The sequence below is a fragment of the Trachurus japonicus genome, chromosome 9, assembly GCF_045865225.1.
Source record: "Trachurus japonicus isolate A0001 chromosome 9, Traja_1.0".
In the NCBI taxonomy this organism is placed as follows: domain Eukaryota; kingdom Metazoa; phylum Chordata; class Actinopteri; order Carangiformes; family Carangidae; genus Trachurus; species Trachurus japonicus.
This window is the reverse complement of record NC_140915.1, coordinates 26,012,881-26,035,082: the sequence shown is the minus strand read 5'-3', so window position 1 is coordinate 26,035,082 and position 22,202 is coordinate 26,012,881. Positions and strand designations below refer to the sequence as shown.

The window sequence follows — 22,202 nt, the reverse complement described above, 5'->3', positions numbered from 1 at the left end:
AAATAAGTAATCTATGTGAGCTACAGCCTCCTGTCATTCAACAGGAAACCTCCACTCCCCACAGAGCAGCAAGGATTATCCTCTGTGCCTCACAATTCTGGTTCAAAATCATAGCCCGCGTCAACTGTCAAGACATGTTATCATAAAAATGTGTGTGTGTGTGTGTGTTGAGGGTTGTCTGTGCCAGGCTTTGCTTTGCAATCGTTCAGTTTATTTCTAAAATACAAAATACTGAACATGAGATGTATCAGATTTAATCCTTGATTCCACAGACGGACCTCAACGCTTTGTGATCATCTGTTTTTGGAGTTTGTCACAAATGTCACAATCGTACATTCTCTCTTTTCAGAGTCAGCCTGAGCTGACAGGACACCTTCGGGCAGCAAAGTATTCACAGCACACACAGCCAGGTGGCGAGGAGGCCGCAGTACTCCTTGCAGCTCTGCATGGCTGAGGGAGACCATATGTCTCTTCCCTTTGGAATCTGTCCATGCCTGGGACTGCCAAGCCGGTAGGCCTAACCCACATATGTGTCTTAATACTGTTAAGCACTAGGTCCGCAGGGGGTTAGGGCAATGCTGTAATTTATTGTGAACCACTGTGCTCTGTAGTTGCCCTAGTGAGCAACAGAGAAATGGCCACAGGAAAGTTCACAGGGTGGTGGTATTCACCAAGGACTTACACTTTCCTCTCACGGGTAAGTTCCCTTACTTGATTATTTACTCAATCAGCTAATCCCTATGCCATAACCATAGCACCCTTTAAAGGGGCACTAGGCTGTGATTTGACAGTCACAGAAGCCGACAGTGTCCTTTGTTGTTATTTCAAAGAGATTAACAAATTATAAACTGACATTGTTCCCTTTGGTAGAGTGATATGTAAATATGTAAAGCTGGAATAATTTAAATGATAATTCTCAGGCTTAAGGAGCCTAATATGTAGAAGTTATGGTAATGTCTCAGGATAGCAGTTAGCTTATCCTGTGCTGTCAGGCCACACACTCAGGCCACCATTAGTCATTCCCATGTGACTCTCTCAGCTGAAGATGATTATGATACTTAGCTACTAAGCTGTGCTGCTACAAGCTGTTAAAACAAAGTGTGAAGCAAACGAGTCGATTTGTCGAAATCACAAGAAAGTAATTGTGCAGACCAGTGTTTTTGTTTTGTTTTTTCCCCCTCCGACTGTAGTGTGGGAGCATCTGGTGATCTTTAGAGTGGTTCCGCTTACCGTTCTCATGGAAACATTCCACCCAATCAGAGACGACATAGCAGACAAGATTAGAAAAGGCAGCCAACCAGAGAGCTTCTTGTAGGCAGGTCGACTGGTTTGAAACGGCAAGGCAAGCGTTTTCCAACTGACGAGTACTTGGTGAAACGGAGAAGTGTGGCAGCCTGTGTTTACAGATTTATATACAGAACAGGTAAAAACCACTGAATGCAGCGTCGTTGTATCTTAGCAGATGCTGCGAAACTGCGCTAAATATTCGCACCAGTTTTTCCGGTGTCCGGACCGGCGTCCACGAAGGAAACTTGTGTTTTGCCTTTTATTTTTCCGCAGAGATTTGGTGTTAGCTGTAAAACAGTTATCCCTTGTCGCCACAATGAACTAACGTTAAAGGAGAAATGACAGTCGTTAACAAGTTACTACTGGATGGTCTTTCTGCTGTGTGATGTGTCATTCTGAAGATATAAGAGACATAAACTGTAACGTTATATTATAAAATGAACACTTGGGAGTTAACTTACCTCTTGATTTATAACCTTCATTTTATCCCGTAACGTTAGTAGTTTGTAGTTTGGTCTCTCTTTTATATTCTACTCATTACCTAAAAAATGCTTCTAAACTAACTTACCTTGTCCAAAATATTCTATCTGTTGTATTGTATGCTCTTGATGAAAGTTACTATGTGTTAATCATCCAAAGAAGACACAAATATTCAGTGTTAATATAAAAAGCATACAATAGATACAACACTGGACAGCACGTGTCATATGTGTCACTATCTGTGACCTGACATGTTTAGCTCATGCTGTTGATAACGTAGTTATCCTTTAAACTATCACCTTTCCATCCACCTAGATGTCCTCAGAAGAAGAAGAGCCAACCAGCCCTGTTCTGCCGAAGGACTCAGATCAAGGCAGCTCTGTGTCCTCTGACCTTCAGGTAATTAAAAAGAAACTCACCGGCCATATGTTCAATTTTCCATCTCTCATGTATGGGAACACGGCCATTCAGGGTGAGTAACACATGCAAACAAACATACATATCTGTTCTCATCTGGATGACGAACAAGGTAAACTAAATGCCTTATTATTTCACATATGACAAATGAATTGAAGTTTAGGGCAGATGATGGTTTGACAAGTTAATGCTTTCATCAGGTGGTTTGGATAATAATTTTAACATTCACTATAGTTTTCACTTCATAATAGGTGGATAATGTTTACACTTGGACCTTGTTAAAATCCCTGTTGAGTTGCATGTGTGGCTCACTCTGATAGATCCCACTGTAAAGATGTATTTAACATCTTTGCTTGTCAGAATTAAAGATGGTGATGATGGGTATTGTAACCAATTAGGAACGACGGCTACAACAATAAACAGTGAAAATGTAAAACAAACATATATATTGTAGATATCTGTATTTTTCTACTGTCTGTGGATCAACAGGATGAGTATGAGGAGCTTCTCCGCTATGCTGTGGTCACTCCTAAGCTCGACACGCTCACCAGTGCTTACTTGCATCGGCTGAGCACCTCACATCTGTGTGCAGAGGGTCGGCGTTCCCAGGGAAAAGATGACACAAAATCACAGCGCCCAGCAGGTATCAGGGGTTCCTCTCTCATATGCAGGCAACATTCATACCCACACATTTCACTAAGCCTTTCTGACAGAAACACAACTTGAGCCCTTCCAGACACTGCCCCCATCAAATGATCAGCTGTCAAAAAGGATTTGGCATCACAACATGAAAAAAACACCGCAGTGTCTGTTTATCAGCCTCAAATTTTCTGCTTGTAAACCAGCCTAGTCAAGATGCATATGATATCAGTCTGTCAGATTGTAGCCCCTATCTATTTTCCCTACGATGCCCACATCTTAAGCAGTCTATCAGTTTCCCCCCCTAGGTCTAGCTCCAGCTGCAGCTCTCATCGGAGGTTTAACTGTCATGGAGTAGTGCACAGGGATGTAGAAAGCAGACGGGCTGATTGGTAATGATCTCCTGGCACTCTGCCCGTACTGCTCTTTAGAGTGCAGGCTCTTCTCCTTCTCTTCCCCCTGCAGTATTTAATTAAGATATTGACATAAATGCATTCCTGGATGAGGACCATGGTTGGCTTATTCAGCATTCTCACCCTCACCTTTTCTGTTCTTGTGTCCTTTGTTTCCCAAAACACTTTTAAGTTTACTTATTTACAAATTCCATGTCTTTTTATCTTCAGTATTTAACACTGTGCTCTCTTGCTGACTTCCCTCCTTCATTCCTCCTGTCTTCTGTCAGATACAGCCACTGAAACTAAAGATGGGAGACATTCTAGCAGGACTGCAAGATCACCACAGCCTTCCCCCTTGATTGTTGAGCCCAGCATACACCTAAGACCCTCTCATGGTAAAATTAGTTAAAATGAGAAAGAAACAAAATGGTTATGAGTAATATCTAATTATATATTAATTTCTTTTGATTTCAAGCAAGCTTAGAAATTGCAAGACAACCAAGTTGCAGTGCTGCTTCATTTTCAAGTGACATTCTGTCTTGTTTTTTCTCTTTTGCCTACCAGCTGAAGAGGTGGCAGGTCGGTCATCTGGCAGGATGTCAGCGCTCTCAGACGCTCCCTCAGACAGGTTGCAGACAGCGTTTGCAAGGTCCAGGCCAAACAGTCCAGACCCCCTCGAGTCTGCTGTGACAGAAATGTTTATTTCAGAGAGGAAGATAAGCAAGATGGAGAATATCCTGGACACATGGAGCAACAATCTAAAGGTTGGCCTGGTTCCTTAGTCTGTATGTTAATTGATCAGTGTGATTGGCTCTTATTTGCTCTCTGCTTGAGAGCTGATCATAAATAATTGTTTGTTTGTGTGTGTGTGGCTATATATAAGGGTCATAGCTGGATAGTTACTTCTATAACATGCTGTACATGAAGTGCATAACAGTAGTGATGTGGTTTGAGTTTGATGAGTTCACAGTGAAAGAAGGCAGAACTGGCAGGTTTGTTATTGTTAAATTTCAATGATGCTCATTTACTGTGAAAATATTTATTGTGATCTTATTCAGAGTTTTTCACAAGTTTTTAAATCTTTATAATGTCAACAGAGCATTAATGACATTTTGTAGAGCAGTCTAGAAAGCAAAATATTAAATTCTGCTTTTTCTGGCATATATAATTTACTCTTATAGAGTTTCATTTATAGAAACCTAAAATGGGCATGATGGAAAGAAGAAACGTGTGTAAAAGGTTCACTCAATGTTTTTCTAACTAACAGTCCATATCTCAGATTATTTGTAATTATAGAAATGGGTAAATGTATGAGCCAATTAAATCAGCATATTGGGTTTATATTGACACTTTCCAAATTCATTTAATTAGAAAGTTAGATTGAGATGGATTCAATAGCACATAGGTGGACGGTGGTGAGAAAAGGGATCAAAACTTTTAAAGGGAATGAAAACTATTTGAGTCTCTCTGAATTGGATGACAGCTCTACTCTTCGTGAAACTAGTGACCTTTTAATTGTGTCTCCCAGAGGAGTGATTTTGGAGGAGGTGAGTGGCTTCATGGGTTTGTTCTTCCTGCCCTTTTCTCCTGATGTTGTACAGCTCATTCATGGAGGGCAGATGACAGCCAATCACCTGCTAAGCAGTGCAGATAAAAGAGTGGAGTTTTGACCTGGTAAAGGCAGTAGAGAAGACCATTGAGTAGTCGAGTATGTCGATCTTCCTGCAAACTGGTTGCAGGAAGATAATTTGGTGTTTTATCTTCTGTACAAGACAAACATGTTTACATTCGTCGATGATGGTTATTTTTAACCCGTAGAGATTTTGCGGTTCTTGCGGTGCCCACGTGTGGAAGATTGTCTTAGACCACTGAATCTACCAGAGGTTTGCTTCCTAAAAAAATATAAATGCACATCAGACCTGTAAATAAAACCCAAGCAAAGCCATTGTTAGATAATGTGCAAAAAATAATTCCAGTAAAATAAGAGATTCAATCTGCCAGGGTCAGAGTTTGCTCCTGCTGTCAGTGACAAACGCTCTGGCACATCTGTTTATCCAATTTAACAGCAGCTTCCGGCGTGTGTACATTTGTCCATGTTTACCAAACTGCGGCAAAAAAACCCACAACATAAGTCCCATCTTCTATTCCCTAATTAGTCCAATGTGCTGGTGGAGCTGCGGAAGTGGAAAGTGGCCTTTGTGGAGCAGCACAAGCTGGAGATGAAGAAAGAGAAAGAGAGGTATGACGCCCAGACAGCTGGCCTGAAGTCAGAGCTAGACGGCCTAAAGGGGCTCCTACACACCTACGAGACGTCCAACCACAGAAAAGATGAGGTAACTACATAATATTTCTTTGCTTTTTTTTGCAGTACATAATGTGGGAGGGTTGATTAATTCACATATACTTGTGCTTTATTTCCAGTCATTTCCATTGTTGTGAAGTTTTAATGCAGGACCGGTTGGGCTCGATCTGTGTGTTAGACAAATACCTTTCATCTTTCGCTCACTTGCTTATGCACATTTAGCATTTGAAAGAAAAAGATGCGGGACACCATGTCTGCTGTTGGACTCTCAAGCTTGTTGTGTGCGGTGTCCTCCCTCAGGTGATAGTGAACCTGAGCCAGGTGTTGGATAGACAAAAAGAAAAGCTTGAAAAGATGAAGGCCTTCACCCACTGGAGACTCCAACATACTGAGGCCAAAGAAGAGGTACACTGATGATGTTGTGGTGTCTCCCACAGGTCTTAGAAGTATTTGTGGTGGTATTTACAGTGGGGGCGAGCGTCTTCATGGGTGTTTATTGTTTGTCTTCGATATGGTTTAAAGCTTTGAACGCTCACATCTTGCATAACCCAAACTTATCTGTTTTTTCTCCTCCTACACCAAGAACATGTACAGGTGCTTCCTAGTTTAGTCATCTGACTCAGAAGGAAAAACAACTGTCATGCAACATGAAATTGAAAAATATATATTTCTTTATCAACTCCATTTTTGGGAGGTGTCAAAAAAGCAGGTACTGTATATGGTTATAGAAAGATGACAATCTTTTTCCTTTTTTTGTACAGACAACATGCTTATTGGACAAAAACGTCACACATCTGGCCTGATGATGTGTTCCATTTCACACCTAACTGCATATCAAACCAAAAAGAACAGAAATGGCATTAAGAGGTTTTTTTTATATATACGTACATATACATACACATATTTTAAACATAGCTTTAAATGCCATTTCTTTCAAGTGAATAACTTTTTTTTTTTTTGTCTAAACCATGACACAGGAAGTACAAGTTGAGGAAATGTTCCACATCTGCACAAGAATTAATCATGGGTGTAATTATTTCCTGGTGATTATTTTCATTCTCTTGTGGTTCCCTGCCAGGCTCATTCTGCTCAGTTAGCGCGGCAACACTACAATCTGACGCTGAAGAAGAAGGTGTGGTTAGGCTGGCACTCTCTGGTCCAGAAACACTGGAAGATCAAGGTGGAGCGGGCTTGCCGTGCAAGGGCTGAAGAAGTCTGTGCAAACCTGTCTACGGAGTATGAGGCCAAGCTGGCAGAGGTAAATAAATGCATAGTGTGTGTATGTTGATGCTGCATTGCTTAATTTATACTGAAGTCAGCGCATTAACTGCAGGAGATACCTCTTTAAAACTGCTTCAGTCAATGTGTTTTACCACAGGTATCAAAGCACTCTGTTGTACATTTACAGCAGAGCTGAGTCAGAACCAGTGAAAAGCACGACTAGTCACAATGATAATATTAGTTTCTTATATAGCTACATGTATTTGTTTGTAGGTTTACTCAATGCCTTGTAATGAATACATGCAATTTGAACTGCCACATTAATAGTTTATATACTGTAAAATCTATTGAAAAATATAGAAAAAAAAGTTTAATTATGGATAAGGGTGTTACTTGTGGTGTTATCTGTGTATATCAAGGATGCAACACAAAGGCTGAAGATTCAAAGCCAGAAACTAAGCTCCACCAGGAGGTGTTGTCAGTATTATATAAACTGATAAATGACTGATGCTTTCTTTCTGTCTCCACAGCACTGCGAGGCTATAGAGAAGGCTCAGGCAGAGATTCAGAGACTACGACTGGAGCGGGAACGCTATGAGGAATCTATGAAGAAAGCCTTCATGAGGGGTGTATGTGCTCTCAACATGGAGGCTCTCAGCATGTTTAACACTACGGAGGGACGGCCAGAGGAAGCTCCGGTTCATGAACAGCTCGGTCAGTAACACAAAGACTACACAAATCTATTGTTAGAGAATATCCATCTTTTTGAACACAAGAGCTCGACATCCCAAGCCCCATCACTACACGAAAAGACTTTGTACAGCAAACCATGATAAAGGTATTGTCAGCCTTGTCACTGTGCCGTATTGATTCAACGCAGCTATCAAAACAGAAGCTAACAGACAAAAAAAAGCACAGTCACACCATTTCTCCAATAGAGTGCAGCCTTGTGCTATTGACAGGTGTGTAGATTTATGAATGAGTGGAGTGGATGTGGGTCTGTGTTCTTTTCTTGAAGTCATTCACTGACTCATCTAATGGAGTGGTGAGTCAGAGGATGAGCTGGCAAGGGGCACCTCTCACAGGTTGTAACCTTGAAGTGGCGTCAAAGGATTTACTGGATTGCTTTAAAAATAGATTGATATCAGGTGATATCTAGCCTATTTTTATAGTTAAGAATTATTAATGATTAGAAACCTTTTTTAATTTACCAAAGCAGAGTGGCTTGTTTCTGTTATACATTCATTAAAAAAATACTATTAATATTATGTATCAAGAAAGAATTGTGCAAGAGTATGACTCTTCTTTTTCCTTTTTTTCCCCGATAGATCCCCTGGCTCCCCAGGAGGAGTCTGGCTCTGCTACAATGGGTCAACTTCAACCATATCCCATCTCCTCCTCACGGTTCAGCCCACTCCCCTTTGACCACCAAGACCCTCCCTCCCACAGTGAAGCAGAGGATGTGGTGAGACCCTCACAATGTTTAATGGAAACAGGCAACACATGCATTTCAAGAGTTGAGTTGGAGTTCTCCCATGCCATAGTTCGGTTGCTTGTCAAATATCTAATCATGATCTATTTTGTCATACAAAAAGTCCCTGAATTTAAATGTAGAATGTGCTGGCATTTTATCCATGATGTTTCCTTCTATGAGCTTAACATGTATCTTTAAATTCATGCAACTGAAGATAAGTGTGTAGTAGTAGTAGTAGTAATAGTAGTAGGTTTTTTTTTTCCTTGAGTAAATCTGTTTGTATTTGCTGCACTGTGAACTCTGCTCTCACTTCCTCTAAATCCACTCCTGTTCCTGTTTGCACTGACTCCTTTTTCCTCAGGTGGGCTCTGGTGCCTCCATGTCTAGGGCAGAAGTACTTCCTCCCACTACAGTGGTGCACAGCTCACTCCCACTTGGAGGCATTGCGAGTTCCAACAAACAGGTTAGCATAACACATGTAGATATGCTTTGGTTCAAGGGCCTCTGTCCACCTCCAGAACAGCTATGTGTAACTATGAGAGCTGTTATATCATCAGAGAAGAAAGTCTCTGCTACATCACAATTATACATGAGTGCTAATTGTTTCAGGTCGGTGGTCGCGCCGTCACAGCCAGTCAACAAAAACCCTCAAAGACTGTAACGGCTCGTGTCACAGCTCGCTCTGACGTGGGGAAGGCTACCCGCGGCAACCTCCAGGTGTTGGGTGTGGCTCCTCCCATGAGCTCTGTGATAGTTGAGCGCCATCATCCTGTTACACAGGTATGGAACTGCTGTCTATGTTTTATTATGTGTACGCCCTAAGTCCTGTGAGGCTGACAAAGAACATAAACATTTCCCTTTGTTTCTCTCTCATTCTTTCAGCTCACCATCGGTCAGGCCACGGCTGCTAAATATCCTCGTTCCTCCCAACAAGCACAGAGCTCCACCGGGGGCAGAGGCTCTTCCAAAACACACACCAGCACGTGCCACGTACACTCCATTAAAGTAGTTGACTGACCACACACACACCTTTCAGAAAATCTTGCTCACGTAGTCTAGATTCAACAAAGCCTATGCAACAATCCTATGAGTAATTACCCTGGTCTTAGTTTCATTTTATCGCCATCTTCAGCTTCCTGTCATGAATGTGGAATGCACAGTCTCCTGAGCAATAAGATTTCTCTCTCAGGAAAGTAGACACAGGTGTTTAGACCTGCACATGTAAATGCTTTTATTTATTATTTAAATATCAGTCGGACAGTTAAGAATGAAATGGATATTTATTTCTACGAAAAAAATCTGTGAATGTGTAAAACCACATATTTTAAATAATTTGTGCTCCTGATGATTTATATTGAGACCAACCATCCAACAGCACCAAGTTGTTTACTTTAGTGAACCAAAGCCATATGTTAATGATTTGATGCACAAATTTGTTTTCAAAAATGAATTGTTTTACTGCTAACTTTCTGTACATATCAGTAGTTAATAATGTAAACATGGAGTTAACCGTGTCAGTCCATGTGTTGCAGTGTTTATCTTCATGAAATGCTGCAGCTCTTGCTGCTGGCACTCTCCGCCTCCATCCGAATCTTATCTGTAAGACAAATGAAGAATTTTTTCTAATAAAACTTTGGCAAACATCCCACAGCTAAATGTTCCAAGATCCCTCATTGTGTTTATTTTGCAGTAGAAAAAAGTTTTGCTGAGTGTACAGTACCTGCAGCTTTCCTGTTCCCTGTGACGATTAGGCCCTGGTAGATTTCTTTTGCAGGGCTCCTCTGAGCCAACTCCTCCCCATGGAGCCAGATCAGCAGCATCCTGTTCCCATGCTCTTGGTAGCTGTGCTGACCTGTGGACAAACACAGCACTGTAGAGCAGGGAAAACATTTCCCCTAGTATAAATAACTTAAAGTGCGCCTGTGCACAGGAAGATAAAAAAAATCAAGGATTTTAATCTCTAACATTTTGGCTCCAAGAGGCTTATGCTATACTATTTCCAAGAGTTGCAGTCAAATGCCTGTGTGGTCACTGTGAGGTGTTGCACCTGTCCACTGCTCCTCGATGGCCGACATCTGGTCCTTAGCGAAGTTCCAGTGTTCTGCCAGTCTCTTCCAGTCTCCTGGTTTCAGGAGCTTGTACGCCAGGTGCCAGGCCATGGAGCGGAGCTGCCTGGTCTCAAAGCGGTGGTCGAGTTTAAACGTGAGCGGAAATTCGCTGTGGACACTCTCATTACACTCAGGGTTGGCCTGAAAGGGCAATTAAATCATGTTAGCAGATTGATAAAGGCCACTAGCCTCGGAGAGCACAGGGGAAGGGATTATTGGAAAGACACTCGCATACATGATTAGCAATATGAATGCCACATTTAAACGTTTTGAAAATCAAGAAGGGAATCTGATGTATCCTTAATTAAATTGGTGGTAAATTGGCTGTCAAATATTCCTAGTTGTGAGGTTTTTTTTTTAGCATGGATGCCTCAATGCTATTAGAGGTGGCTCGGCTCATCTAGAATGTGATGTTAGGAAATTAGTGGTCTGTGATGAATGCTTTTGATTTCAAGGCTTCAAGAATGGATTATGCCACACATGAAAAGGCTAAAAGTTACAAGTATTATTTCACAATTTCTCACCCTCCTCCAGGCGTAGTATCTCTCTGCTTTGATGATCATGTCCACAATAATCACCTCGTCCGCTCTGGCAGCCGTACCAAGAGCTGTCTTCCCCTGCTACTCCAAATTTAACATGTACAACAAAATCCACTATAATTAGAAATCTAAGGTATCAGATATTTTTTTTTATTTTCCTCATACAGATTCAGTGTACCATGCTGCTGTTATGTCGTGGATTCATCATGCAAAGTGACTATGAGATAGCCAGTGTACACATACAAGAGCAAAATTTTACCTTGCACTTCTACTTTACTCCAGAAATTTGGGTTTTTCGAATTCTTACCCTGTCCCGGAGTGTCAGATCCAGCCCAGCTTTAAGAAGCATCTCCACAACTTCTATCCTGGCCAGCTCTGCAGCAAGATGCATAGCAGTCTGGGATCTCTGACAGTTCATAGCACAGGACAGCTCAGTAAAGCTTACACTCACTACTTTAATGTTTATGCATATGGGCAGACACCTCGTTTTACTGTGTTTGTAGGGAGGTTATACCTTATCAGTGACATTAATGTTGCAGCCAGCGTCCAGTAGAGAATGGATGACAGGGATGTGACTGTTCTTCACTGCCAGATGGAGAGGAGCCTCTAGGTGCTGCATGGAAAAAATGACACAAATGACAGAAAAAAAAACATGAGCTCCAAAAAGTGAAGTCATAATTTAGAAACTATGTAAAATTATAATGATTTGTGTCTAGATAGCACATCAGCAGCACAGCACAGTGTCTGTGAGCTGTGTTGCAAGAAAACTTTACTGACAGAGTGTGCTACTGCCACCTAGCTTGTGTGCTTACCTGATTCTGAAAGTCAGGGCAGGCTTTGAACTCTAAAAGGATCTGGACAAGAAATGTGTCTCCTCTTTCTGAAACTGGATGGAGAGCGCTGCATTTGGCCTACAAGAGAGGGAGTTCAGCATTATAAGCTAAGATTAACAGCCCTAATACATTTTATCCTATACAGTAGTATCATTAACAGCATGACACTACCAGAGATTCATTTGTAAGTCAGCCTAGTGTTGTATTGTTATTGTACCACTGTGAGGATGTTGGGGTCACAGCCAGCCTCCAGCAGGGCCAGAACACATTCTTCCTGTCCGTTGTCTGCAGCCTGGTACACCGCCGTCTCACCATCCTGCAACCCAGAGCACCTCTCAGTAAAATATAGTAGTGGTGCTGGATAACCACAACAAGAAGAATATTCTTCACAGACATATAAAAGGTTTATGATGCTCACAAAATTAACAAGAATTCATAAATCAAGGAACCATTTTTACTCAAGAAATCTGGATAAACTATATGATTTTATACCAACTCTCTAAAAAGTTACTTTTTTATTATTATTATTTAAAAACAGGTAACGATTGCCATCTTAACATAGATTACATTCATCATGTCATGAATCACCTGTCCTAGTCAGCACAATCTGTGGCCGGAAGTATCAGTTCAAGCCAGAACATTGTTTACCTTTGTAACCAGTACATGTTTGATACGTCTTAATTAATCCCAAATGGAGCCACCGTCCAGCAGTGGATTAGCCACTGAGCACACACAGTTACAAAGCAAAGCGTGATATAGAGAGGATGTTTCCACTGATTGTCTACCATATTGACTTCATCCCGAGTATCAAAGCTCTGCAGCAGCAGTTGGACGGCATCCAAGTGGCCGTTCCTGGCAGCTAAGTGCAGGGGCGTGTCTCCTCTCTGACAGAAGGGAGGGAGGGAAACAACTGGCATCAAAGAGTGTTTGACTTTGAGCTCGCTTGCAGGTGTGACACAGAGACGACACACTCAGGCGCATGTGAGCATAATCAGCCATATATTGCAAAAAAAGGTGCACCAGAAACACACAAATAAGTCCATATTACACACCTGGTTGGGTTTCATAGTTGCCATTTTGTACGGCTCCATCAGCATCTCTAACATTTCCACACACCCATGCTTGGCCGCCAATGCAAAAGCACGGTGCCCTGACTGAAAAATAATAACAACCACTTATTTGGAACTAGCACATTAACTATATTCACTTGAGCTTTTCTAAATAAGAGAATAATACATTAACTTTCTAAAAAAAAAAAAAAAAAAAACTCCAGTTGAGTTTATACCTGGTCATCTTTGTCTAGTTCTTTCATCTGTAGGTCATTAATAATATACTCAATTATTTCAGTGTGGTTGTTGATAGCAGCACAGTGCATAATGTTCAGTCCTTCCTGTTGAAGAGAAAAACAAGTTATAATTCAGAAAACATTTTCTGTTGAATCAAGCACTATGAGTTTAACTTGGTTTGCACTGGACAAATTAAAAGTATTATGTAACAAGAAAAACAAGTGAGTCTGCCCAGAGGTTTCTAACAGGATGAGCATGCAATGGTAGATTTAAAACCCAGGATAATCCAGGATAATGAAAATGAATCAACAAGTGCCTGAGGAGGAGAATTTTTTGTGTTTGATGAAGACAAAATGACACTAATGTCTATGTGTTTCTCTCTGTCAGTAAAAGAGAAACAGCAGAACAATGCTCTTTGCGTCTTTACCTCGTTCTCAACCTTGTGTTCAGCCCCGGCCTGCACTAATAATTTCAGGATCTCCAAACTGCCAAACCAGGCAGCCAAATGAATGGGTGTCACACCATACTGTCAGCCACAGAACACAAAATGGAAAGTTGTGATTACTTGAAAACTGTTGTGTAAGCTATTGTCTGGGGCTCAAGTCTTCAGATGTAGCTGTATCAAACACTCTCACGTTGTCTCTCTGATCCACTTTGACCCTGCGCTGTAGAAGAAGCTGGACGGCCTCTTGGTTTTTGCCAGCAACTGCATAGTGGAGGGCAGTCCTGTTATGCTAAAACAAACAATCAGTAGGTTTCTCTGGAATCTTAGAGATGAGTCTGTGTGACTTTATTCAGTACAATGCTGTGTAATGTGAGAGCTTGTGTTTTTAGACCCACCACATTCTTTGCATTGGCATTCAGCCCTTTTCCAAGTGTCTTCATGGTTTCCACGTCATTCCTCTTAGCTGCCTCTATAAACTGCTTCTCTGCATCAAGCACTACATAACACAACAGGCAGGAAACTTTTACATGTCACTATCAATATATATTACTATACTATACATAATAGCATGGACCAAGTTTAATAATAGCAGAACATTTTGTCTTGCGGCCACAGTCGTTTTATTTTTCAGGCTTTCTCATTTTCTTTTCCTTGTGTACTCACACATCTCTTTGTTGTCAAAGCTGTTGTCCGTGTCTTCCGAGTGCTTGTTGGTTATGAAGTCAGCAAAGCCCCTCGCGGTCTCCTCCGTCAGCCACTTTCGAGGGTCCAGATTCTCCTTCTTCGGACGATGCTTCTTGATCATCTCTCTCAAAGCCAAAGCTCTTCTCGCCATCGTGAAGCTCTTAGTGGAACTGAGGTGGGCTCGGTTAACATGTAACAAGCAGTAGAGAGTGTACACACAGAACACAAACCAAACAAAATGCCTGTACAACTGAAAATAAACAGATCGCACAAAAGCTGAAAAGGCTGTTTCACCTAGAGTTCCCTTCTTCACACAGCCAACAGCAAAACTTGAAATGGAGACACACTCCTACTGGTTTCCTAATTGCTGGAGGGCCGACCCATGTTTGCTTTACTTGCTCACACCCTTGAGAGACTGCTGATAACCTACCAGAGAACACTCAACATGCCACACTGCAACCTGTGTTACGTGAGTGGCAGGTGGCAACAGTGCAGCTTCATTTCTATTCACTTCACAGTGACATGAAGATGTTACACCAAGTGTTTTTTTTACTGTATTTTCTATGAACACAGTGGAATATTTACAAAAGATTAACATAAGACTCTAACAGTAGTTTAACTTGTTTGTTCAGGGAGGTCTGACTTGTTACACTCTTCTTTTCACCAGTTCACAAAACCTGATGCACCACTGTGCTCGGCTGCTTCTGAAGTAAAGTTTTGGTTAAGATAAATCAGGTTAATCGAAAACAGACGGTATCTCTATGAATGCAAAATAATACAACAGTAAAATTGTAATTTATTGCAACTTTGATTTATTGATAGAAGGATTCTCTTATCTTTATTATTCAACATCTGTAATTATCACAGAGAGATTAAATAAATAGACCTGGAAATTAAATATCTGAATTGAATATTGTGAAGATAAATTAGAAATCACACTAGAAGGCAGATTTTAATAAATATTCTAATGTTCAGTTTATCATACATTATAACAGAAAGCAGAGGCTTATCTTCAACAAAAATAAGAAAACTGCCTGAAACAAAAGGCCATTTTTAATCTGAATTGGTATTCATCATCTTTCCTTGTGCATGTGACAAATAAAAAAAAACGTATATATAAAGGCATAACAGTGCAACTGCTTATAGTGCTTATTGCTTACCTAATATCAGCAATCTTTTTTTTTAATAATTACAGCTTTTTTAAGAATACTAAATATGGCTTTGATATGCAATGATTGTGAAGACACTGAACGTATGTAGAATCTACAGCTTGACCAAACCCTGCTCAGAAAAACCAAGATACTCAAGTTATCTGTGGTTAATTTCCTGTCGAGAACGGTCCTAGGTCCTCCAGACAAGGACGTGTGCATGACTGTCACCTGAAGAACCTGTCGATGGTGTTGCGAGGGCCCAAGCCTTTAGCTCTCTTCGGAGGAGGAGAGGAAGGCGAGTCCTTTCTAAAATTTGTGAAATCAACACAAAAAAACAAAAACAAACAGTTTTGTCATTCCACTTAACCTACAACACACGGTATATATAGAGACCAAGTCACTGTTTTGTACTGGAACAATATGTGTTAGAGCATCCTCACCTTTTGCTTTTGCCTTTGCTTGTTTGCCTTGGCAGGAGATGGTCTCTATCTGTGAACAGGGACAAATGGACGGGAAAAAAACAACTCAATTTTTATCTCTTCTCCGACAAAAAAAAAAGGCATCTACTGTGGAGGTACGCAATTGCGGCACCTCTCCTGGGATATAAAGAGTGCAATTTCTGTGGCAGGATTGTTTAAGAGGAAACCAGGGTGCAGTTCATTGTAGGAAATGAATAGGTGAGAAAGTGATTTAGCCATTTCCAAGACCAGGGCAAAGAGAGCCCCATGGGGTGAAATGAGATCTCTTTTCTCTGTAGGAATTGATACAGACTTCTCACACAATGTCACTGTCAGTAAATAACAAGGTCATAGGTCACAGACGCATGTCTCCCAATCAGACATTCCTCCTGTTAGCTCACATCTCATAGACGTTTGAACAAAGACTGCATCTGTGGCCAGCAGAAACATATACAGTACTGTACATTGAGAGACTTAAGACTCATGCTGAAAACACTGATATACAGCTAAACTAAATGCTGAATTGATGATGTAGTATAAAGAAAAAAAGAAAAGAGCACAGAATGTGTTGGGTGAGGAAGTCTCAGTTGATCCACACTCTCACCTGTGGCCTTGCTATTAGTAACTGGAGGTGGATTTATGTGAGATGATGTCTGTCCCCCCAGCTCATGCAGGACCTCCTGGTTCAGGCAGAGGTCGACGTGGTGGTTAAAGATAGTGAGGTCATCGGTGTCCTGGGTCAGCTGACACACCGGGCAGATGAGGACAGGGCCTTTATCATCACAGGGCTGGGGCTGTTGAGAGGTCACGGTTTCGTTGTCGCTACTGATCAACAAGACCATGTGAGCAGAGTCGTTTTTCACGCATTGAGGATCGACTCTGTTCGGCTCCAGCTCTTCACTGTTCTTTGCCTCCTCCTCCTCCTCAGCCTCACACTCCTCTCTCCATTTTTCCAGCACTTTACGATCTTTATGATCATTCTCTGAATCTAAATCTGACTCGGACTCAGAATCTGTGCTTTGATTTGGCTTTGTTGGACACTCACTAAGACACTGGTCTATATGTCTGTTGAAGACGTTCAGATCGGCCGTCTCCACCCGCCTGAAACACACGGGACAGGTGAGGCTCTCTGACACCGCGCCATCACAGCCTGATGTGGATGCATGGGCCTCAACAAAGTCGTTTTCTGCCCAGTCTGAGGCTGTTTGAGGCACTTTTGTTGGGGACTCCACTCCTTTTTCAGTATCAGAATCTGTCGAAGTAATCTCAAAAACAGTCTCAATTTGTCCTTCCTCTTGTGCGCTTGAACTTGCTGCCTGGAGTTGCAATCTTTTAGCATGGGCCCTTTGGAAGAAAGACTGTTGGGGTCCCTCACCCATCTGTCCTCCCTCTAACCCCCTCTGCTTGCTCCGCCAGGGAAATTCCACCTGTTTCTGGCACTTCTGCACTGGGGGAAGACTCTGGACAGAGTGGTTGGACAGATGCTCTTTTGCAGGTTTTTGATGCATTCCTTGGACAGAGGCACTGGAATCTGTCTTGCCTGGCTGAAGAAAGCCAACGATGCTCCTCTGCAGGGGCTTTTTATCATCCGAGCTGACAAAAGCAGAAATTCGAACACCTACGAGCACAAAAACAAATTATCCGGAGAAAACTGCAAAAATGAATGCCAACTGTGTTATTATCCACATGCAGTGTGACACAGATCATTTAGATTTATTTCAAGCTAGTTATATTAATTGATATGTCAGTTACATTGCTCAATCTAATTACCCATGAGCCTCAGTCTGAGTGGCTGGGGGCTTTCATTTTCTATTTCCGTTTTCAGCAGGTCCTTAGCAACAGCAAAGATCTCATCCACTGTAGCAACAGCACACGGCAGCGTCAGTGCCCTGGTTTTCACCTCAAAGTTCACGTTCTTAAGCTTCAGTGTTACCGTTTTACCCTTCATGAAAAGGAAGAAAATACATTTGGAAAAACAGTTAAGATCATTTCTGCTGTTTTTTTCCCCCACAACAACCTCTTAATTACTCACATAATTGATAGTTTGTATGGAAGAGACATAAATAGAAGCAGTGTAAACCTCTATAATCTGTCATATCACTGATTGATTTGTCAGAATGCATTTTGTAACATGCCACAAAGCGCCTTCACAGTAATGTGATCATCTCCCAGGGAGACATTTCCAAGGCTGATAGTAGCCCCTGCTGTCTCCTTAATGGCCTTCCATTTCCTCCTGCTATCAAGGCCACATCGGGACCCAAGCAGGGGGGTGATGGTCGTGCTTTCGCTATCGATTGGAAAAGGAATGAACAGGTTGAGGTAATTGTACAAGATTTGGTTTGGAGTCATTGTGATTCTAGGGTGGACTAGAATAAGATGGCATTCCTTTTTTCTTTTTCTTACCGAGGACTCCAAGCCCATTTTGTGTCCATTTCTTTTCAAAGGTTCCCTGGGCTTGTTTGCTTTTGTTATTTCTCTGCAACAGTCTTTTAGACCTCTAAGGCAAGATCCAGCTGAGCACAGTCTGCTGCAGCAACAGAATAAAACCACATGCATGGCTGATGTAACCATGACTGTCTCGCATCGAATTGTCGTATTTTTTGGGCCAAAAAATTGTCTCATTCTAACCCACTTGTGCAGAAAATATGCATTTCATGCATAAAATAAACCAACTCTGACACACAAGTACCTTCAGATCTTCTTTCTTCATGTCCTCTGCTAAGTCTTCACACAGCTCCCTGCATAAGGAAAACTGTTCCTCAGCTTTACTCAGTTCTTTAAATGTCCTATAGATATAAAATGGCACAAAATGAGTTAGAGTGAAGAGGAGGGACCCAAAAAGAATCAATTCAGTCAGAAGTGAAAAATCAATGTCAATGTCTATTTATGCCCCATGAAAACCAACCTTTCTGTGCTCATGCTTTTTCGGTCTTCATGCCTGTATGAAAGCAAAGCCTGTGAGTGGTGTCTCTTCTTTTTCAATCAACTGAGTTTGTGCTGAGTTTTACTAAGCAGACTTCACCTTGGTATATGTGTGGCGCCCAGACCCAGGGAGACCTGCATGAAATGATGCCAGGATGCCTCGGAGAACAACAATGCCAGCAGTGCCATCTTCTGACCAAGATGAGAACAGCTGCTGATGCCCAGGGCGTTTAGCATCTTCTCACTCACCTTCCCTATGCCAGAAACCTGGAGGGATACACAAAAACCTTTTCACTGGTCTTAAATATTTGGATAGATTTTCCTTCAACCATCCTCTCCCAGTCTGCAGCACATCATTTGTCACTTCACACCACACCTACCAGCCTTTAATAAAACAACAACTCATGATTACACTCTTAACAGCTTTCCGTAATTATTCAACAGCAATGGCAAAAGGCTTTGTTTATGTTTTAGTCTGAGCAATGTGTACTCTACTTTGCGAACTGGAAGATTCTGGACGAAGTCCATGACTGCCTCTCTGGTGGAAGGGAGTCTGTACTGGCCGTTGGGCTTGTTCTTGTCACTGCACACCTTGGCAAGCATCATGTTCGGGGCAATTCCTAGAAGTGTGAGTAATAATTGAAATGAATGAAAATTATGTATGTTAATAAACAGCTGGTAAATACACAAATGCATAATGTTTAACAACTAGATATGGTATTGCAGAGATTTCATGTTACTGCATTGTAAATTGTAAATGACAGTGAGTAAAGTAGAGTTGCCTAAATGTACCTTTTATTCAGTACAGTACAGACATTGTGAGGGAGGGCAAAGAAACCCTAATTTGAGTAGATGTTATAATCCCATGTGGAACAAATGAAAAAGCAAAACAACAAACAATATCATTATTACATCATTATTCACAGTAGTTTTCCCCTCACCTGCACTGGCAGTCAGCATGGTCTTCTGCTCAATGCGGAAGCGCATCTCTCTCACAGCCTCCTCAACCGTCGTCCCAAACGCCTCAAAAGCGCCACCGCCACCGCCAGAGCCCGACAGGCAGGGTGAGGAGCTCGGGCTGTCCTCAAACAGGACAGGAGAGAGGTCTTTCACCTCTGGCAGCGCCTCTTGGGAGAGCTCAGTCTGCTCTTCACCTTTACAGAAAAGAAAAGATTTCACACAATAATCAGACGAATTACTGGTGTATTTTATGGTATGTTGTCAAAGTTATAAAAACCACACAGAATCCACCATAAACGTATTCTATATTCCTGTATGATTAAGTCCTGCCTGTAGCAGTGCTGCTGCTGCTGCTGGCGCGAAAGTGATGTGTACGAGCAGACTCCGGCCAACTCTGCCTGTGAACCAGGTGGTCTGTAAAATCCAGAAATGCTTCATCTAGGCTCATTGGCTGGAAATGAGGGTCATAGTCTGCAAAGATTTCCCGGATCTAATGAAGAGATACAAATTGATGACCACCAGTTGAAGTGAGAAGCCGCTTCAAAGCGGCATGTCTTTTGTGTTTTGGCATTGCTATTACCTCTTCGCTCACAGCTCTGTATTTGTCAAAGTTAGTTGGAACAATGACTAAGTTGGGGCAGAGTTTCTTTGCAATGAAGCCAGGCATGGCGGCTCGAACCCCGTACTTCCTGGCATGGTAGTTAGAAGTTGACTGAAAAAGTAAGAGTGAGAACACTTGTACATAAATCAGGCAATCTGAATATCACATAGAAAATGCACATTTGACATCAATATAATGTTGTCACTGGTTTAAATATCCATAATCTCCAATTTAAAAGTAAAAAGTAAATATTAAAAGCAAATATTACTTAAAATATGACTGAATTGTACTTATTACATGATAAAATGTGGTATTGCTGAAAACACACTGTTGTACTTTGTATCAAATCGTTTCCTATTACAATTATTAGTACTTGTTATGTACATATTTTTTTCCTATATTCTATAACTCACCAACATGCTCATAGATCCTACAGCCATGGGTTTGTCCGTCAGCTCAGGACAGTCTCTCATCTCCACAGCAGCGTAGAAAGCGTCCATGTCCACATGCACAATCACACGGTTTAGATTGCGACTACCCTCCAGTGCTGAGGCCATCTTCTCCACCTAAACAGAGAGATTTGATCAGCATAATAGGCTGAAATCCAGCTTTTCATTAGACAGCACAGCATATGTGACACCAACTTTACCCAGCAAAGCCCATAATCTCTATTACCTGAGCTTGTGCTTTTTTCAACTGCTGCTCTGTGATCTGAGCCTTTTGTAGCATCATTTTCTCAATGCGCTGGTTCACCTGCTGCTCTCTCTTCAGCTCATTCTCATAAAACCTTGATCCCTGCAGGGCGAAGACAAGGACAACTGAGAGTTACAGATTCTGTAGCACAGATATAATGAAAAGCTACAATAGCACGATTTTTGTTATTACACCGGGGACATGGGTCTTTCACACAAGGCTGGACACAGTCTGTTGAAATGGACCTCACATTTCATACTGTCCACAGCACTCTGAAGCCAAATTTGCACTTTTCTACACATCTCTTTGATAAGAGTCTTTCTGGTTACAAAGGTGACCCATCCACATCATCCGGACACAGAAGAGACCACTTGTTTGTATGACTAGGATTATGTAAATTATGAATTCCTTGTAGGAACTAGTAGGCTATAATATAAGTAGGCTAAAGTGCCAGTGAGTAGTTTGAGTGCACCTTGGATGACTCCATGATGATCTTGTTAATCTTGTCCCTGTCAAGACCCTCCATGCCGGCTTTGTTGTCATTGAGAGCCATTCTGGAGAGGAAGCCCTCTCCTTTCCTGTCCGCAACCCCATCCTCCATCCTGAAGACCCTTGATGATGAGAGAACAGTCGTTTTATGGCAGTGATATCCAACGACCTCAGCTTTCCAAAGTTATCTGATGAAGCTGTAAGATATCACAGATTCGTTTCCCATCATATGTGCGCCTCTTCGAGCAAAATCGAGAAAAACAACACTGATGTAGACATTAAAGCGAGAACGACCACATTGGATCTCTCTAACGATCATGTTCATAGATATATGATCATGCCCCTACATATTTTGAAACCGGTGACGACTTTAGCGGCACTTCCGCGTACCCTCGTCATCACCGGAAGAGGCGGGGTCTTTTGATTTACCATTGTTTGTTTACCTCCTCAAATAGGCTACACTTTTTAATATGACATTAAAGGACGTTTTGTGCGACTGAATTGGCACAAAGCACCATTAATGGAAACTTTTACTAGATCACTTAAAAAAAAATCCCTTTCAAACAAATATAAACCAATTATTAACATAAAATGTCTCCAGATCATAGTGGAGGGGCATCACAGTTGTGTAGTTCCAGAAAACAATGTAAAACAAAAATTATTAAAATATTTTTGCAGTTCTTCATCATCATCAGTTCAGAAAAATAAATGTTACAAAAAAAATCACCTATATTATGTAATTGTACCCTCGTGACCCTTACAAGGTTTCCTTTTGATATGAAGCATAACTTATCTCAGTGAACTCAGGACTGAGGCGT

General features: G+C 41.5%; 3 protein-coding genes across 6 annotated transcripts; 1 reads left to right on the top strand and 2 right to left on the bottom strand.

Annotated features, from left to right (window-relative positions):
• The first annotated feature begins 623 nt into the window (after positions 1 to 623).
• On the top strand, positions 624 to 9,526 carry poc5 (POC5 centriolar protein homolog (Chlamydomonas)). Of its 4 annotated transcripts, none has more exons than XM_085787010.1 (13): positions 628 to 697; positions 2,083 to 2,166; positions 2,674 to 2,827; positions 3,506 to 3,613; positions 3,783 to 3,982; positions 5,375 to 5,551; positions 5,821 to 5,925; positions 6,599 to 6,778; positions 7,272 to 7,455; positions 8,070 to 8,206; positions 8,577 to 8,678; positions 8,825 to 8,995; positions 9,098 to 9,526. In XM_085787010.1, the coding sequence occupies exons 1-13, from the start codon at positions 635 to 637 to the stop codon at positions 9,230 to 9,232; spliced, it is 1,800 nt and encodes a 599-aa protein (XP_085643136.1). In that variant the 5' UTR covers positions 628 to 634; the 3' UTR covers positions 9,233 to 9,526. The 4 variants fall into 4 exon arrangements, with proteins under 4 accessions (XP_085643138.1, XP_085643136.1, XP_085643137.1 ...); XM_085787011.1 differs by lacking the exon at positions 628 to 697 and adding an exon at positions 1,312 to 1,423; XM_085787012.1 differs by lacking the exon at positions 5,821 to 5,925 and having other exon boundaries at positions 624 to 697.
• A 113-nt stretch (positions 9,527 to 9,639) lies between these two features.
• ankdd1b (ankyrin repeat and death domain containing 1B) lies at positions 9,640 to 14,527 on the bottom strand. The gene is made up of 15 exons (XM_085787014.1): positions 14,090 to 14,527; positions 13,822 to 13,922; positions 13,617 to 13,715; positions 13,409 to 13,507; positions 12,981 to 13,085; positions 12,748 to 12,849; positions 12,481 to 12,579; positions 11,913 to 12,011; positions 11,675 to 11,773; positions 11,377 to 11,475; positions 11,170 to 11,268; positions 10,848 to 10,943; positions 10,263 to 10,464; positions 9,936 to 10,067; positions 9,640 to 9,812 (listed from the first exon to the last, which is right to left on the bottom strand). The coding sequence occupies exons 1-15, from the start codon at positions 14,259 to 14,261 to the stop codon at positions 9,757 to 9,759; spliced, it is 1,659 nt and encodes a 552-aa protein (XP_085643140.1). The 5' UTR covers positions 14,262 to 14,527; the 3' UTR covers positions 9,640 to 9,756.
• A 380-nt stretch (positions 14,528 to 14,907) lies between these two features.
• On the bottom strand, positions 14,908 to 21,765 carry polk (polymerase (DNA directed) kappa). Its single transcript, XM_085787009.1, has 14 exons — positions 21,368 to 21,765; positions 20,878 to 20,997; positions 20,616 to 20,768; positions 20,182 to 20,313; positions 19,932 to 20,091; positions 19,583 to 19,795; positions 19,137 to 19,261; positions 18,742 to 18,908; positions 18,625 to 18,657; positions 18,409 to 18,505; positions 17,490 to 17,661; positions 16,324 to 17,337; positions 15,702 to 15,750; positions 14,908 to 15,567 (listed from the first exon to the last, which is right to left on the bottom strand). Exons 1-14 carry the CDS (start codon positions 21,494 to 21,496, stop codon positions 15,486 to 15,488), a joined length of 2,646 nt encoding a protein of 881 aa, XP_085643135.1. The 5' UTR covers positions 21,497 to 21,765; the 3' UTR covers positions 14,908 to 15,485.
• Between the last annotated feature and the right edge of the window lie 437 nt (positions 21,766 to 22,202).